This window comes from Bombus vosnesenskii, unplaced genomic scaffold (assembly GCF_011952255.1).
Source record: "Bombus vosnesenskii isolate JDL3184/JDL3185 unplaced genomic scaffold, Bvos_JDL3184-5_v1.1 scf7180000013263, whole genome shotgun sequence".
Taxonomy (NCBI): domain Eukaryota; kingdom Metazoa; phylum Arthropoda; class Insecta; order Hymenoptera; family Apidae; genus Bombus; species Bombus vosnesenskii.
In genome coordinates, this window is record NW_022882923.1 from 3,590,075 (window position 1) to 3,607,023 (window position 16,949).

General features: G+C 32.8%; 1 protein-coding gene across 7 annotated transcripts in view; it reads right to left on the bottom strand.

Annotated features, from left to right (window-relative positions):
- LOC117234373 (fasciclin-1) overlaps positions 1-16,949 on the bottom strand; it is a 380,981-nt gene that overhangs the window by 115,671 nt on the left and 248,361 nt on the right. For all 7 annotated transcript variants that reach the window (XM_033495532.1, XM_033495524.1, XM_033495516.1 and 4 more), the window contains exon 2: positions 11,213-11,348. In XM_033495532.1, coding sequence (XP_033351423.1) covers positions 11,213-11,348 — 136 coding nt within the window. The remainder of the gene's footprint in view (positions 1-11,212; positions 11,349-16,949) is intronic.

A 16,949-nucleotide genomic window follows, 5' to 3' on the forward strand; every position in this document is an offset into this window, starting at 1 on the left:
TACTGTATATAACAAGTTAGGTCGTTATGAAACTATCATTAATAAAAGCTCGTCGTTCACAGATTTCATCATGTTTTCTTATAAAAAATTCGTAAGAATCAAAAATTAAATTGTTGTACACAATTTACGTTATAGGAAAACTGACTTTAAAATTTATCTTTTCCCGTTTGTAATAACACCACAGTTATAAAGTTTATTTAAGCATCGTTTTTTAATTTCCATTATTTTTCAAGCGTGGTTTCACCAAGATTGAGATTTAATTTGTTTTTATAAACACTGCGCAGCATGCGAGATTGAGACAGGCAAACTGAAAAGAAAATAACGTAAAGAAAAAGAAAGAGAATCGCTAAGTGAACAAGTAGAAAGAAGCAAAGACGGAAAGAATGAGGCGGAGAAGAGAAAGTTGAGTTCCGAGTGGAGGTGAAATGATAAATTAAACCGAGCACACTAATGTGCTGCAGCAAAACAAGACGGCCAAAGTTGCAAAATTATGAAACTTCCAAGACTAATTGTGAAACTTTTCGCGATGTACAAAATTTCTGTAAACTTGGCGGAGTGGTTAAGCTCGACTCGGCCTTCTTCATCAAATCGAATAATCATTTAATATCCAGCTTTAAAAATTGTTTCTGACAATTCGATGTCAGGCTTCGTGGAAGATTGAAAATTATTATTAAATTGGAAAATGAAATCTTTAACTTGAAAACGAAATAATGTCTGGTTTTTTTTTATTGAATATTTGGAACTTCAATGGAGACTTGTTTCATCTTTTTCGTGAATATATATCTTTCCTTCATCTTCAAGAGATATTTTGTAACAGATTCTTCGAGAGATTTTATCATTTATACTTTTCTATATCATCTTTATATAAAATATTCTCATACGTATCATAAAAATACGAAGCAGTTTCTGTTTCTAACGCTTACTTAGAAAAATGCATTTAAATTCATTGAATTCTCCTTTACTAGCAGCCTGAAGTAGAAAAGATTGATTTTTCATTGATCCTAAAAATGGAATTAAAAAATGATTCTAAACGAAATTAGTTTCCCTTCGTTAAACGATTCGCCTAGATTTGAAAATGTTGTCTCCGAACATTTGTGGATTCTACATAAAACTAACTTTTTGCCATTTATTGGATAATTAGTCCAGACTTGAAAATGTCTACGAGTATTTTGTGTGATTTCTATTAATTCGATTACAAAATTGTACAATCACCAAGTTGAATTGAAATGGTACAGGATTCAATAGTTTCGGGAAGTTGTAACTCTCGCAAGTTCCTCGAAGGTTACTGAATAGAGTGGTATCACTTAAAACGACTCGATTTTCCAGGCGGTACGGTTTGTTATTTAATCAAAAGTCGAGATCGCAAAGTTCCTTTCCGCGGTAACTTTTGCCGGAAGTTTTTTGTTTATTGTTTTACCTCGGCCAGCATCGAGTTCGCGGAATCAGTCGTCAATAAGTGGCTAACCGTTCTTACGGTAAGTTACTTTGAGAAATTGCCCCCGACCCGAATAATATCGATTCAACCGTTTTATTTCGTCGAACTTTGTGGACCTGCTTTCAATTATTTACGCAAAGCACCCACTGGGCAGTCTCTAGAAAAATTCAGTCAAGCAATTCGCTCGACAATCGTGAAATAATTTACGATGCTTCGATGAAAACGAAATAAACACGCGTAATATCGTAGAATTGTGTTTATTAAATTTGAAGATCACAGGGAGAGAACTCATAAGCACGTTTAATGTTTAATAATAGTCAATTGAAGACCAGATGAGAGAAAAGAGGATAATAAGTCTATATTTGCTAATTTTGCGATTTTTATATGATTTGATAGCTACAAGAGAATACTGTAACGTGCTTTACAACTAATTGAGAAGGCAAAAAGATCTGTGTGGAGTGATGTATTACCTTTCAACAATACAAAGTGATAGATCCAAGAAATTTTGTATAAAACAAATGGAACGACTAATTTGATAATAATCAACATTTGTACAATATTCAGAAATAGATACAGAGGAAGAATACGTCTTTTTATCAGGCTTTACATTTCTTTTTATATGGAGCTTTTTTCTAATCATATGAAAAAACTACTACTGGTATTTAAATCTAATTAATTTGTATGTAAGTGCTATAATAAAAATTTTATGTAAATACTTCCTGTAGCCATTGTATAAGCTGGAATGTGTCATATGATGTAATTTATGTATCATTCCATCACATAGAATTTTGAATAATCCTCAAGAATATTCTTAACTCAAAATACCTAGGAAACCAATAACCTACATCCTGATACATTGCTCTATCGTTCAACTTATTACTACAACATCAAACCTCCATCTTTCTTCACATCAAACAATTGTCCAAAGCGTAAACTTCATAGCAGGCGACCCTCATCAATTCCAATATATAGTTTAATATGAGGCACAGTTGCGTATGTCGCAGTGTTGAGGTTGGTTAACTAACAGCGCTGTGAGTAGAAGATTTTCTAGTACAATAGCTCTGATTACAATGTGATTTCGCCCGGTCGAACGAGTTTGAAATTCTCCAGTCAGTAACAAGACAAACAATGGCAAGGAAGCAAGGAGCTTGGCCTGTGGCTAAGAGCCGCAAGATGTGTCGCAGCCCTAACCGGCTTGTTCTCTGCTACGTCGAGCACCATGTAACCAGGTTCTCCTTCTTAGTTGGAGGTTCTCCAAAGTCTTCTCTCGTCTCGTCTAGCCTCGTCTATACACTGTTCTTAAGTTTCACGCGAACGCCCGAACAGTTAAGTTACCCCTTAAGGCTAAAGTTCGCGTTTCTCTTCGTCGCCTGACGAACGTGTACCTTCTCCTCTTTTCGTTTCTCCTATTCCAAACCTGGCCTGATTTTCCCTTTCCTCCTTTTACCCCGGCTCGTGCGCTTTCCAACTCTTTAACTTTGTACGAGTAAATTTACCGACACGCGGAGCGTTTAATATTACGGAAGACACAGTTCTCTCTGCTTTAGCAAGATGGAAGATTTGGCTTTCGTTCAAGCTAACTTATTTAGATAGTTGTTGGTGGAATAACATTGGCAAATATTTTTGCGTGTGTCTCTTTATCCAGCGAAGAGTATCGTAGTAAAGCTTTTTGTAATCGACTTGTTAGGGATCTTAAAATATACTGCTTTTTGTGATATTAAATTTCAAATCCAAGAGCGCAAATGTCAAATTAATCGAAATATTGCTCGTTGTAATATTAAAATATAGGAGGTATTAATATATTGTTTGTCTCGGTAATCTGCTTTACAAACAAGCTGCTTTCAATTTCAACTATTTCATACCAAAATCATCTTGCCATCATCATCTTCTGTTTAATCATATAAAAATATTAAAATTAAAAAAGTCAACAAAAATTTCGTTATCGTGTTTTTCTCCCATAATATTCATACGCTAGTAGTAATAGTATTTGCGACAGGAAAATACGTCTCTTACTAACAGACATTCTCTTTGGTTAATAAAACTTCCGGATATTAGGGAGATTTAGACACTGTATTTTACTCGTAACAACAGCTTTGTCAAACTAATATCCTTCGTTTAGTTAAAGTTAGAGACAGTGGTCGTTAGGAATATTATGATCAATCTTATTTCTTCTAACCAAGCGTACTATTTCTTCGATACTGCTAGTTGCTCGCAGTCTTCTATTAACTTGTCGTGAAACTTTTTCAAGGGATACGTTATACCGACCAACTGTTCCTTCCCTTTCTATTCGTGACTGCATAGAAAGAACGCGGCTCTTGTTACTTCTTCGCTTACGTGTATTTCACTTCTATATTGGGTGAGTCACTAGAAGAGGGTAGGATAATTTTTCATCGATAACAAGTGGTATTCTACTCCGCCTCTGAGGAATATTTATGACTCAACTCTCAGATGACTTCGAGATAATATTAGATGTAGTTTATCAACTCTTGAAAAGTTAATTGATATAATGACAGCATTATGGATTAGACAAACATTTTTTATATTTTTTTTCTGATTTTAATATAAGAGTTATTGTGTTAAAGTAGCAATCTTCTAAATCTAACAATTTTCAGGCTTTTTAAAAAATAGATAAGCTGAAACGTATTGTATGAATTTTTTTTATTTGGGTATATATCATGTGCAGTGGTGTTTCAGTTATTATTTTACATCTTTTTTTTTTAATATTTCTCTTCTGGAAAACGAGTAAAAAGTACGTCGACAATGCAGAGTGTAACATTGATAATGACAGTGAAGTTTATAAAGCTTTTGAAGATTGGAAATGTTTTTAACGTGTAACATTTTTCAGTATGAAATAAACATCTTTCAAAAATGTAAAATACTAGAGTAAACAATGAAATTATTCTCCAATTTTTTTTATTGTGCAATTGTTTAGTTCATTAATTCTATGATTCATGGATTTTTTGGGGTTTTAATTCCCAGATTCTCTAATTTCTCAATCTATCTCACAATTCGGTTATTTAAAAAATAACTTTCATAACTTTTTGGATATATTTTCTCCATAAACCATAATGAGTATTAACTTTCAACTAAATTACTACAAAATTCCTTTCGAAATAACTTTCTTATTTCTTCGAAATAAGGAGAAATGTATTCTTTACATTACATTCAGGAAGTAAAATGTTTCTTCAATGAGCAATATCGATGTTAAATAGTCTACGCTGGAACAATAGGCACCGCGATTGCCAGACCCTGAAGAACCTTCATTTCTAAGGCCATATAAATCGATACTTTGCTCTCGGTACAGAACGAATATCAAATACTTAACCCTCTGCGGACGAGTGTCGGCAAACAGCCGCCCAAGTCATTTTACCATTGCGGACGCCTGTCGGCATATAGTCACCCGAATCTCTTCACAGTTCCGGACACTTATTTTGAAGTGGCTGGCGCACGTCTATTTTTCTGAGCGATGGTCTTATGCGTGTTTACGCATGGATATAGTAAACTAAATAGTACTATGTTTTTGATAAGAGAAAATTATAGATCTTTAGCGATGAAATCTTGTCTTTCGTTTAACATAAACTCGCGATGTAGGGTGATGGTCGAGTTAGAACGAATTTCAGTTTTTCAAAGGCATTACCAGACGAATCAGCGAGCCTTTTGTATATTTTATATATTTTTTATAATACAAGCATACTGTAGATATCTAACAATTATATACCACATTATCAATAATCAATAAATAGACTGTTATTATATGAATTATATGTAGTATGTTATTATACTTTGTATCATACTATTACATCAATTGTCGTACATTTTTAGAAAACTTGAAAATTATAAAAAATTCACATACAATCACATACAAGGATATATTCTTTATTGAAATAAAATATTCCACCTAATAAAGTTTTAACCGACATAAAATATTTCTTACAATATTAAGTGACTAAAATAAATTTTCATCTAGATTCCATTTCCTTAAGTTCATTCATAAAAATATGAAATTGCTTAAATAGTAGGAGTCTATTAATAAGATAAATCATGGTCTTTCAAAAATAATTCCCAATTACCTCATATTTTTCCTAGTTCATGTCGATAACAAAACTCCAGCATCCCACAGAAGCGAATTTATTTCCTTCGGTGAATTTAATTCGACCAACAGTACCACGCAGCGCGTTATTTATTTCACAAATTACAAATTAGAACTCGAACCAATTTCTTATCGAAAAAAATCGGACTGTCGTTCGCAGATTCTTCTTAATGCGAGGAAGTTTTTTCACATCTTAATCGAGCTGCGTTTCTCGTTACCTCCCGCGAAGAGAACCCTCGAGTATTTCAAGTATTCGAAGGGTTGGTTGGTGTCTAAGCGCGGGGCCAGTCAGAGGGGAGTCTAAAAAGAAATATACCTCGTGAATGACGATTATTCGTCAGTGGCTCAGCCTGGCTGTCGGCGACGAAAGTTACAAATACCCAGAGGTACCCATCTTCACACGGGGAACGCACTCCTTGTTTCACCCCTCGACGCCGGTATTCATCGTGGATTAAACGCGAAGAAGACGTAATGAAGGTCGCTACCTATTCCCCTTGAACATTCTCCGACTCCGGTGGTAGATATTCTCTTTTCTCAGTAGAGAACAATTTTTGAACAATTTTTATATATTTTTATGCTGTCCGTATACACATATTTTTGCACAATTTTTACCCGTGTCATATAAACTGAAAGATTCCATTCAGTTTGCGTAAGTTTAAAAATATTGTACTTATATTTTTCAGTCGAAGTATTTTGTATATCAAACTGTTTCACTTGTCTCGTAAAGCGCTGATCTGTTCTACTTGCATGACTTTATACCGTTTTATTCCATTTGTCAGGTCTGAGATGTCACTATGCTACTTCTCTGACTGGGTTGCTGAGATTGCTTTTAAAATCTTCTCGTTTTGTTTGTGGATATACTTACACTTATTTATTCTTCTTAAATTTTTATATTTATTATGTACAGTAATATAATATTGGAATTTCAATGTTTCACTATTAACGCCCTTAGTTTCACGATATTTAACTCTGCGATATTTATCGAGATATTCCGATAGACTGTAATACTTAATTTTATGTAAAACAGAGTATTTTCAAACTATTAACGAATTTTGAAAATAATTTGAAATTTCATGTTAAATACTTCGCTATTTTGTATAGTATGACATAGAAATAAAATGACTACGAACGGCGCTTGAAATAAAATCGATAGAATTTATAATTTCGCATGCCCATTGAATTTAAATCGACGAAACGAAAAAATTGTGCTCGAATAATGACAGCATAAAAATAAAACGTTTAATCGAAGCGAATAAAACTTCATATGAATATCATGAATCTTTAAATCGAAAATTACTTCGGAAAATTTATATGGTTTCTAAAATAGTCAATATTTATTTATTATTACTATTTTTATCCGTGACTCTGAATGTTTATCGTAACTGCGACTGTTATATAATCTGTGTTATAATGAGTATTCAATTTAGTAAATTCTAAATTAGTAGAATTCTACGTTGATAGAATTCATACAAAATTCTAAATGATTTTGCACGTATGCGAAATTAAGTATTCCACGTATACCGATTTAATAAATTCATCACGTTCGAAGAATAACAGTTTGAATAAAATCGCCCTTAATTGTAAGAACCAAGTTTTTCATTTGGCAGCGAAATTGAACTGGGAATGAAATTTTTGTCGTTCAAAGGGTAACTTCAAGAACCCGGACATCTTTCCCTTCTCTTGTCGCTCGAGGCATCTTAAACGCGCAAAGGAAGTTTCTTCATAAAACGGCAACGCCCTTCTTAATTCCTTGTTTCCTTCGCGCGCGCACTTTCTTCGCCAGCAATCGTGAAAATGCCTCGGGACACGAAGGGGCCGCTGAACATAGGAAATCGCCGTATAAAACCGGATATCACTATAAAATCAAGGATTTAGTATATCTATATGCCAGATGTGCATTTCTTCTTTATCCAATCTCTGTTTTCACAATTACGAACTTATTTGTCAAAAAGAATGATGTGCTAAGAATTTTGAGGAAATTCTTTGAATGATGTGTAATAGATTTTATTCGTAATTTCGATTTGGATAGAATTATTATTAATAAGGAATATAATATAAAGAATATAATAAATAATATAATGAAATGATAGTGCATGATTAGAGAAGAGAATTTAAATTCACTTGAATGTTTTAATTTAGGAAAGGAAGAAATCTGAGCTAAGCGTAAACATTGAATTATCTTTTTAGAAATTCTAATGCTTCTATGATAAAATTAGAATAATTTAATACTACGTCATTTTCGACTAATTAAAAATAAATTCTCCGAATTTAAACTTTCCATGAAGTTGCTTGCGCATTATACATATACTTTTAATTTACCACAGTACTATAATTAACACTTGGAATTTTAATAATTTCGATAATTCCTACCGAATTAAATTAAGATTAATATTCGAAATTCCCGGAGTCTTCCGTTATCTATGTGTAGTAATTGGAAGCCTTATCAATCGCATTGTGACCCTGTCAGTGACATTAATCCCATCGGAGGTCTCTGTTCGTTCCCTAAAGCCGTTCTTCCTTAGTTAATGCAGCGTTACCTCTGCAATCTCGCGCCGGTGCGTCGACGACGGCGCATTATAGCGATTTACAGCAGTCGACCAATCCCTCATAGTAGCCCCACTGTGTCAGAATATATGATGCTATCACGCTGCTCTGTCAATTATTACCAACGACTCGCTTGGATACCTCGTTGGCAGCTTGACCTATCGACCAGACACGTTGAAATCTCTTAAGCCAAACAATTTTACTTCATATTTCTCAATTATTACATGTTCATTACGATCGAGATTTCTGAAATTACGATACGATTCGAATTATGATAGGATTGTTGGTAATAACGTTTGTTTCTGAAAATACATAGAGTAGCTTATGAAAGTATTTGAACATTTACCATGGAAAATTTTTATAAACATATTGCTTATATTCTATAAAATCTTTTGAAATATCATCGATACCGCGAAGAGACACGACTATCGTGGTTATACTGGTAGAATTTGAAACCAATCCGAAAATGTATATGAAAGTTACGAGACATTTATCGCAAACATAAAGTTGGTAAAAACTTAATATACAGTATGAATAATTGTCTTAAATATACAACAAGTGGACTGTGGATTTTTATGCTAAATCATATTTTTGAAAATATAATTAAAAAAGTAGGACCATGGTAAGGAATTATTTCACTTATCAAGTATTATGAAAAGCAGTATACCGTGGATATTTATATATTTTTACATTATATAAGATCATGTAAGATCATAAGTACATTATGTTACATCATGAAGATTAGCAGTCTACTAATAACAAGCGTTGTTGACGGTTCCACCGAATTATTGAAATTTGCATCGTACCAAATTCCAATTAGGAACAAATGATTGTCTTACACCTATGATTCTCGATAATACTCTATAGGTTTGCGTTATCTGCATCAACAAAAGGAACATTTCCTAGTAGAGACAGAGATGAAGCGATTTCCTCTTAGACGATTGGATAACACGGGTTGGGGAGAATTTAATCGTGTGCGGTCTCGATTCCATTCAAGCTTTGAATACGGCTGCTATGGTAGTCAACCACCGTGAAGGATAGCGCGCAACTCAGATTGTCAGGGATCGATCAGTTCAGAATTGAGAAGTCACCGGAGACGAGCCGCAGACTGTTGACATTGTGAAGTTGTTATACATAAGTAATACGCGTGCATTGAATCCAAAACTTAGCAGATGAACGTATGTATAATGCATAATAGAATAACTGGTTTTGGTTCTCGGTTATCAATTTTACTCGATGAATATTTTCGTAGGATAGATGATATTTTTTTGCGAGGAGGGGGGGGGGGGGAACATTCATATTATTATTTAAGTTATTTAAAATTAACAGAATTTTTACAATTGACGTGAAATGTATTGTATTTTAAATCCTACTTTTAAACGACAGCGTATACAGTAGCTCGCGAATGTACCCATTTTAAAACTTACAGAAGCTTTATGCAAATATATTACGTGTATTATACATAACATTTTGAAATTTCGTTCATATTGTAACGAAACGCAACTAATACGGGAGTTACTTCTGCGTAATAATTTCTATGTATATGTATAAACATAGAACGGGTGGTGCACATTTTCAGGTTCATCTCAACATTTTATCAATATAATCGCGATAGTCGTGTCTCATTACAGTGCTAATAAAATGTCAAAATGTTTCATAAAACACACACAATACATCCATAAAAGTTTCTTATGGTATGTGTCCAAACACTTTCATGGATCAGTCTATGCGAAAACTATTAAAGGATGCTTAGTATATGGCAAAGCAAAACGATATGAGATACTGGAGTTACGAATATAATGCATCATGTTGAACCACGACGTATACACGCTCTTACATTTTCGAAGATGGTCGGAATCGAATGGCCATCGATCTAAATGTGTATGTAGGGTGTATTGTAGAATCGCAAATGCGTCGGAACGTGCGGTATCCTCGTGTGCCTCGTCGAAGGACCTTGAATTACGGTTACACGCGTTGCAACTCCTGTGCATATTTGATGTATTTTCAATCGAATCTCCCTTTGCGGCTAAGTCTATCGTCATTTTACATGTAGACACGTCGATGAGCACCGAATACGCGTATATAAGCCCGCATGTACACGTATGTAGCGTATCTTCGAAGATCAAAGAGCTATTCCGAAATTCATGGGATTAATGTATTGATTAGTCTGACGTGTAACTATAAGAACCCAAGAAATGGGTTAAACGTGTTTGAATAAATCACACGATAAATGATATTACTAGTGGTAGATAAGAATTTGGTTGTTGTTAGTCAAATTCTATACGTATACAGATCTTTGGGAAGATCAAAGAACAATTTGGAATTTGAGGGTTGTAAGAAAACAGAAAGAAAAGATAAATGTGTTTGAATACCGACAACGTATTTAAATTATTCCAAAAATGAATTCGATGTTTAAGGATAAGATTTGATTCTTTAATGTATAAGTGTAGAATACCTTGACAAAGAGTAATTTTATATTCGTGATTAGATTGATATCTAATTAATTCTAATTAAATCTAATTAATTTAGATATTTTTTTAATAGCGAATGTGTTAAAGGATAATTCTGAGTCTTCCGTTTAATAAAATTTTCGTAAATTTCCCAATCTATTGTGTATATCATCTATTATTAAGATGTACAACGTATTAATTACTATACAGACAGAACAAAAGACGATTGGAGAAGCTTCTAAAATGAACATGATCATCGTATTTGTGAGCACGTTTGCGAGTGATGGAACGGTTTTGTAATTCAACACCAAGAAAGTATCAATATTAGAATCTCGAATTACATGTAATTTTAGGAAATATGGTTTGAAGTAAAAGGAATCGAATATTTCCACCACTTCAGTGACTTTAGAGTAAAACTATGTAATGCTTGTAGCTAATTTTGTACATAAAAAATATAAAAGAATATACAGAACATTTCAAATAGAATATATCTTACATCCACTATGTTCCTAAACTTTTAAGTACAACAACAGCAAAGAAAAAGTATGGACTATCCAAGCCAAATACTTTTTAAATGCGCAAACGAGCTAATGTCTCATTTTTCTTTTTCTTTCGGTGAAAACGAGGCAAACACTTCCCGAGTCTTTTTAAAAACCTTCGGATGAACGTGACAAGAACACGCAAGGTACTTACACATATGGTAGAGAACCAAGTTTTTCGTAGTTCCGCTGTACTTTTGGAAAGCTCGATTTGTTGGCGCGAAAACCGTCACGTGACGATACGTGAGCGTGGTGTTAGCTACCTGACTTGCTTCCAATAACTGATAAAACTGCAACAAAAAGAGTATACAGATTATTACTTGAAAAAATCTTGAGAGAATTATTATATTTATTTATATTATATTTTCATCTATTTTGTCTATTCTAATAGATATATTTGTATGTTATATTACATTATTGTATTTTTTCCATATTTGTAACAAATTCGATAATCATTAAAACACACCAAAGAATGTTTTATTCGATATATTACAACTTCTACCAGAAAGTGCATGTAGCTGAATGGAGGTAAATTTACACTAAATATTCAAATTCTGTGAAAAGCGGGAATGTTTCAAAACTTCTTAATGCATATATACGTATGAGCATATATATCAGGTTGGCGCATATACAATATTTTTTCGAAATTTAAATTTAACCGGTCAATATTACTCGCTATGTGCGTTATTCTCACCGAGCAAAGCTTCAAGTTTTATCCATATTTTGGAAAAGTGATATTTCGTATGCACAAACTTAATGTTAACAATAAGCAGCCAAATTAGTGTGCAAGTTAAATTGGGAAGTTGACGCGATCAATATGAATTTATGCAATATCAATATATGCAATACTACATATTTTATATAATGTTTCAATTTGTAAAATATAGAAAATATAATATAATTATCAAATATATTAAACGTCAAACCGTTAATAATAAAAAATCGTTAAAAAGCTATTTCATCCTCACATCGTTTATTACTTGAATTTTTCAACTAATTTTTGTTGTAAGGGAATAAAATTCAGTTTATAATGCATGATCACAAAAATGGTAGATTTTGTAGAATTTTACAGAAATATCATAGATATTCTTTTAAACCGTTCTAAATATACAGTGTCATTCTAAATTCCAGATTAAGGAAACTCTAAATGAAGATCTCTGCGAAAGTAATTAAGTTTCAAAAGTTTTTTCTTTTCTGAAGGATACGATGTTCTATAATAAAATATAATTTCCAGAGTATTCTCAGTTTTTATCATCGTCACTAATAATCACACAGATAGGTGTACTTAATGCGATGTTAAAACGTATCCATTAAAAAAGAATAGAAATATTATAGATACTTGTACATCTGAAGTAAACCCTATATGACGTTCGAAATGATTAACAAAAATGAAAAACTATCATTTCAACTTTTCACTGATGTACAGTCATGTAGACGTTATCGCATTAGTGGCATTATGAAAGAGGAAACGAAAGAAGCATTTATTGATTTTCTGTCAGATTGCGAGCGTACAGGTATCATAGCGCAAGAAGTAATATGTGGAATATGTAAGTCGAGTCACGCTGGATTAAACTTACGATTGTGCATAGCGAATTAGCGATTCGCGTTCCAGAGGCTGGGGCAAAAGCGCTTAATCCGGCGCGTCGAATGAAATTTGCTGGGATCTTTCGTCTCCTCCGAAAATTTGCACAAAGGAAGCTCGTTAGTTATCAATGCGCAATTAACCCTGTGCCAAGTCAAAGCGGGGAAAATATTATACCCGTGCGTCGTGAGTCACGTTTTCTTCTCCGCAGATGGAAAAACATGGTGAATTACGTGTCAGAAAAACCCCGATGAAAGTGTATCCTTTCCTAAAGATAATAACGTAATTCTACAGGTTATCATTTGCTTTATTTTCAGAGACCGTCAAATGTACCTTCGCTGCGTTACTGCCCTATACCATCAAGTTTTTGTTAAGACGTTGTTAAGATCACGCTATTATGTGAAATTATAGTATTCACAGATTAGAAACTTTTTATTGAACGAAATAGTGTTACGAAAGTGATTTGAGTAGTATGATAGGAGTAATTTTAATACGTATGTTTATTATGATTTTGGTCCTATTTTATGTATAACTTGTAGCAAAGTTATTTATATAAAATTTGTGTGATAAAAATAGTTCTCATAACCTTCTTTGCATTACAAACATTATAACATTATATAAATAACATTTCTATAAAATTTTTTAACGAGAAACAATCTAATAGTGAGAATCGAGTCATAGTGGCACTTGAAGAACATTTGGATGACAGAAATGGAATATTCTATAAGAATATCACCATATATAAGAATATAAAAAAAAATCAAAGGTTAATTAATAGAAATTCTAGTTCAAATAATTGATTTCTTTCCTTGAAGAAAGAACAAAAACAAAGACTATTTCCTATTCACTATAATATTAAAAGAAATTTTATATTTTCAAAATATCTAGGATGTTTGATAATAAAACGAGTCCTTTCAGTTGGACGCAATATTGCATCTCATAAACATGTCTTTTAGTTTTCTATTTTATACATTGAAACGATGTATAAGATTAAAAGAGTTTTTATAGGCGATTCGTATTTCATGGAATTTCATCGCTCCTCAGAATTTCATTCGGTTCGCGTTTGACATTTCTCTCTTTTAAAAGTGCCTTCTGTCGTAATAAAAGAGCAAGAGCAGAAAAACAAAAGCCAGACAGCGTCTGTCTGGCTTTCATGTCGCCGTATCAAATTGTTGCTTCTGAAACAGTCTTTGATTTATTCAACTTAGTTTGCTTTGAGATACCTACGATCTTCTTTTGTACAAATTGAATACTCGTGGAATCTTCGACTTGTGGAAATCTTCTATACGATTCCAGTTTATATTTTATATACGTTTTAGTCGTTTCATGGAAGTCGAGTTTAACATATTCCTCCAAGAATTCCTTTCGAATATTACGAAACGCATCACATATTTTACATATCACTTCTATGTAATATCATTGTTACATTGAGAAACATATTAAAAATAATCTGTTCCTCTACCAGATTTGTTTATCTTACACATAACTCTTGATAAATATTTCCTTGAGGAAATAGTTGTTTCTGGTCGTAATTGTTATTACGAATTATACTAGTCACATTTATATGTGGTAAATTTAATTTATAAACAATTAAATTTAACCCTTTTATTTCACAAGACCATTTAAAGGATACTACTAAATTTCAATGTGTTATATTCCACATATATAAATACCAAAAAAAAGCTTTTATAGATTCAGGATTTTTATTCACTGTTTCGATAGGTATTTGTTCACAGTAATATTTTTTACAAATCATCTTGTAAATCCGATTATACAAGTTTTTAGTAATTACTGTAGAAATATATGTGATATTTGAAAATAAAGAATGTTCGATATTCGCAAACATATGATAAGATATGTAAATAACAAATTTTTATTGGAATTCATATTCTTATGCGTACATTCATACCAGTGCCTATACATATATTGCACGGAACATATTAATATATTTTAATTACAAATACGAATGTGGCGCGCAATTACTTTCGTTAAACCATAATTTCACAGACAACGTAAAAATCTGAATCGATCTAACGAGGAGGACCTTTGGAACAAGTAATTATTTTTCCCGTCCAATAAGTAAGGTTCAATTGAATTTGTAGTTAAATCGATTGATGGCCAGCCAAGGCTGGACCGTCTATTAGCCAGTTTAATTAGCAAGTCCCAGGGGTCCGGAAATAGGGCAGCCGTAACGACGTTTACGGGCGTCATCGTGCTCGTTCGTCGCCTGAACCTACACGTTTATTTCAAGCAGTTAACGAACGACTTAAAAAAACCTTTCTGAAACATCAATTATGACATTATATTACGTGTAACATCATAAAAGAAGAACCCTTTTTTATATTCTTTGTCGCGATTGTTAAATGAATTTTATAATGAACGATCCTCGTGTTATTAGCAACGAGCTTTGTGCAAAATTAGGAATTAACGACTGAGCACGATGTTATTAACATAATAGCAGCTAGCGGTGTGCCTTGTATAAAATGACGTGTAACATTTTTTATTCATTAGAGAGGAATAAAGTTTCATTAGTATTCATAATTACTATTTTTTTAATGAAAAGGTATTATGATACCAGACAAATTGTTACTTGTGTTAATTTAATGAAGTATTTGTATATTATAAATTATTTAAAATACAAGTTTTTGAAGGAACGATTGAATCAAAGGATTTGGATATCAAAGATACTGAATTGAATTGCACTATTACAAAATTCAAAGATATATGAAATTTATTTTATGTGAAAATGATGTTAATGCATCTGTAAATTGCTATTTGCAAATAAATAGTATGACTACTCGCAATAGTTAACAATATAACTGAAAGATGAACCAATCATTACAGAATACCGAACCACGTGGATCGACCGCATCCTAGTTCAACTTCCACTAATTAATCAGAAATTTCCTGCCAGCTTCGTCGACCTGGATGCACAGCTAATAGAGCTCGGTATGAATTCGCCTTCCCAATTATCTCGTCGTGTACTAATTACCACGCATGAGCATGAACAGAAAGTTACTCGGTTATTAATCGCAAATTTGATATCGAAAGCTGATCATATTTTTTTCAAATTATACGTATTAAGAACTCTTAAGAGAAAAAATTATATCGATAGCGATATTTATCACTGATATTATCAGACTGTAAAATATTATATTCTGGAAATGGTAATCGTTATTAAAATATTATCTAATATTTGTATTTGTAATTATAAAACATTCCTTTAAATCAAACATTATGATGTTTCCAACAATTTCATCAAGTTATACCGAAATAACGTCGCTTTCTATGACTTGTTCACTTTTTTCAACGTTTACAAAATATATCTGGTCAATCATAAATATAGAGAGAATATTTTTTTACCTAGATTTTGGAAGACAAAAAATTAATTCATACATGGGAAATCGCAAATTGGAAAATATTCAGCAACGAATAATCGGATAACACGGTACGATGGATATTTTCCTTCTCGTTTTGTAACAGAACACACGGTCTGATTCAATTTTCGCTACAGGTCAAAGCGTTGCGTGGCCAATTTGTGAAAAATAACGATGAAACACTGTTTTACCCTGCTCTGTTCTGGTCTCTCTCTTATATGTACCGTTCACTTGTTCTTTTACAAAGAGTTCCAGAGTAATGGAGACATGTCGTGACTTCGGGCAATTAATACGGGTTCATTCATCAGGTGCGCGAGAACAAGCAAACTTCAATAAGAGAACATAAAACATCATAGCCATGCAAATTATGGTCATATTGTGGAATTAATTTCATAATGAAATCACATCAGAGTATACAATCATATCGAATTAGGAAATAAAGTAGCATTTAAATATCTTCACTTTAAAAAACAGCGCAAGATCAACATTCTTGTGAAAAAAGTTAGGATAGACTTTCGTGTACAATCTAACTGATATTATTTACAACGAGTTATTATTATTTATAACAAATTACAAATTACCAATATTAAATTCTCTGACACAAAAGTAAGAAATTATAAAATTGAGAGAAATATTAAAAGGGGTAGTATAAATAAACTCTGGTATTTCTAGCGTTAACGATTTATTGGTCACGAAAAGAGAAGTCATTCGTTCTGACGGAAACTGGGTACAGTGATCGATTGGTCGTTAACGTTACCAACTAGAGGATCCAACGAATCTCATCAGCCGAGATAAATTACGTCAAATTTTCGATCCGCTTGAACCTTTGGTAAACTAGACAAGGACCAGGCAAAGCTTACGACCTGAAATTGTGGCACGGGGTTGTTTACGAAATCGAAGTAATCTGAGCTCATGGATGCGACATCAACAAC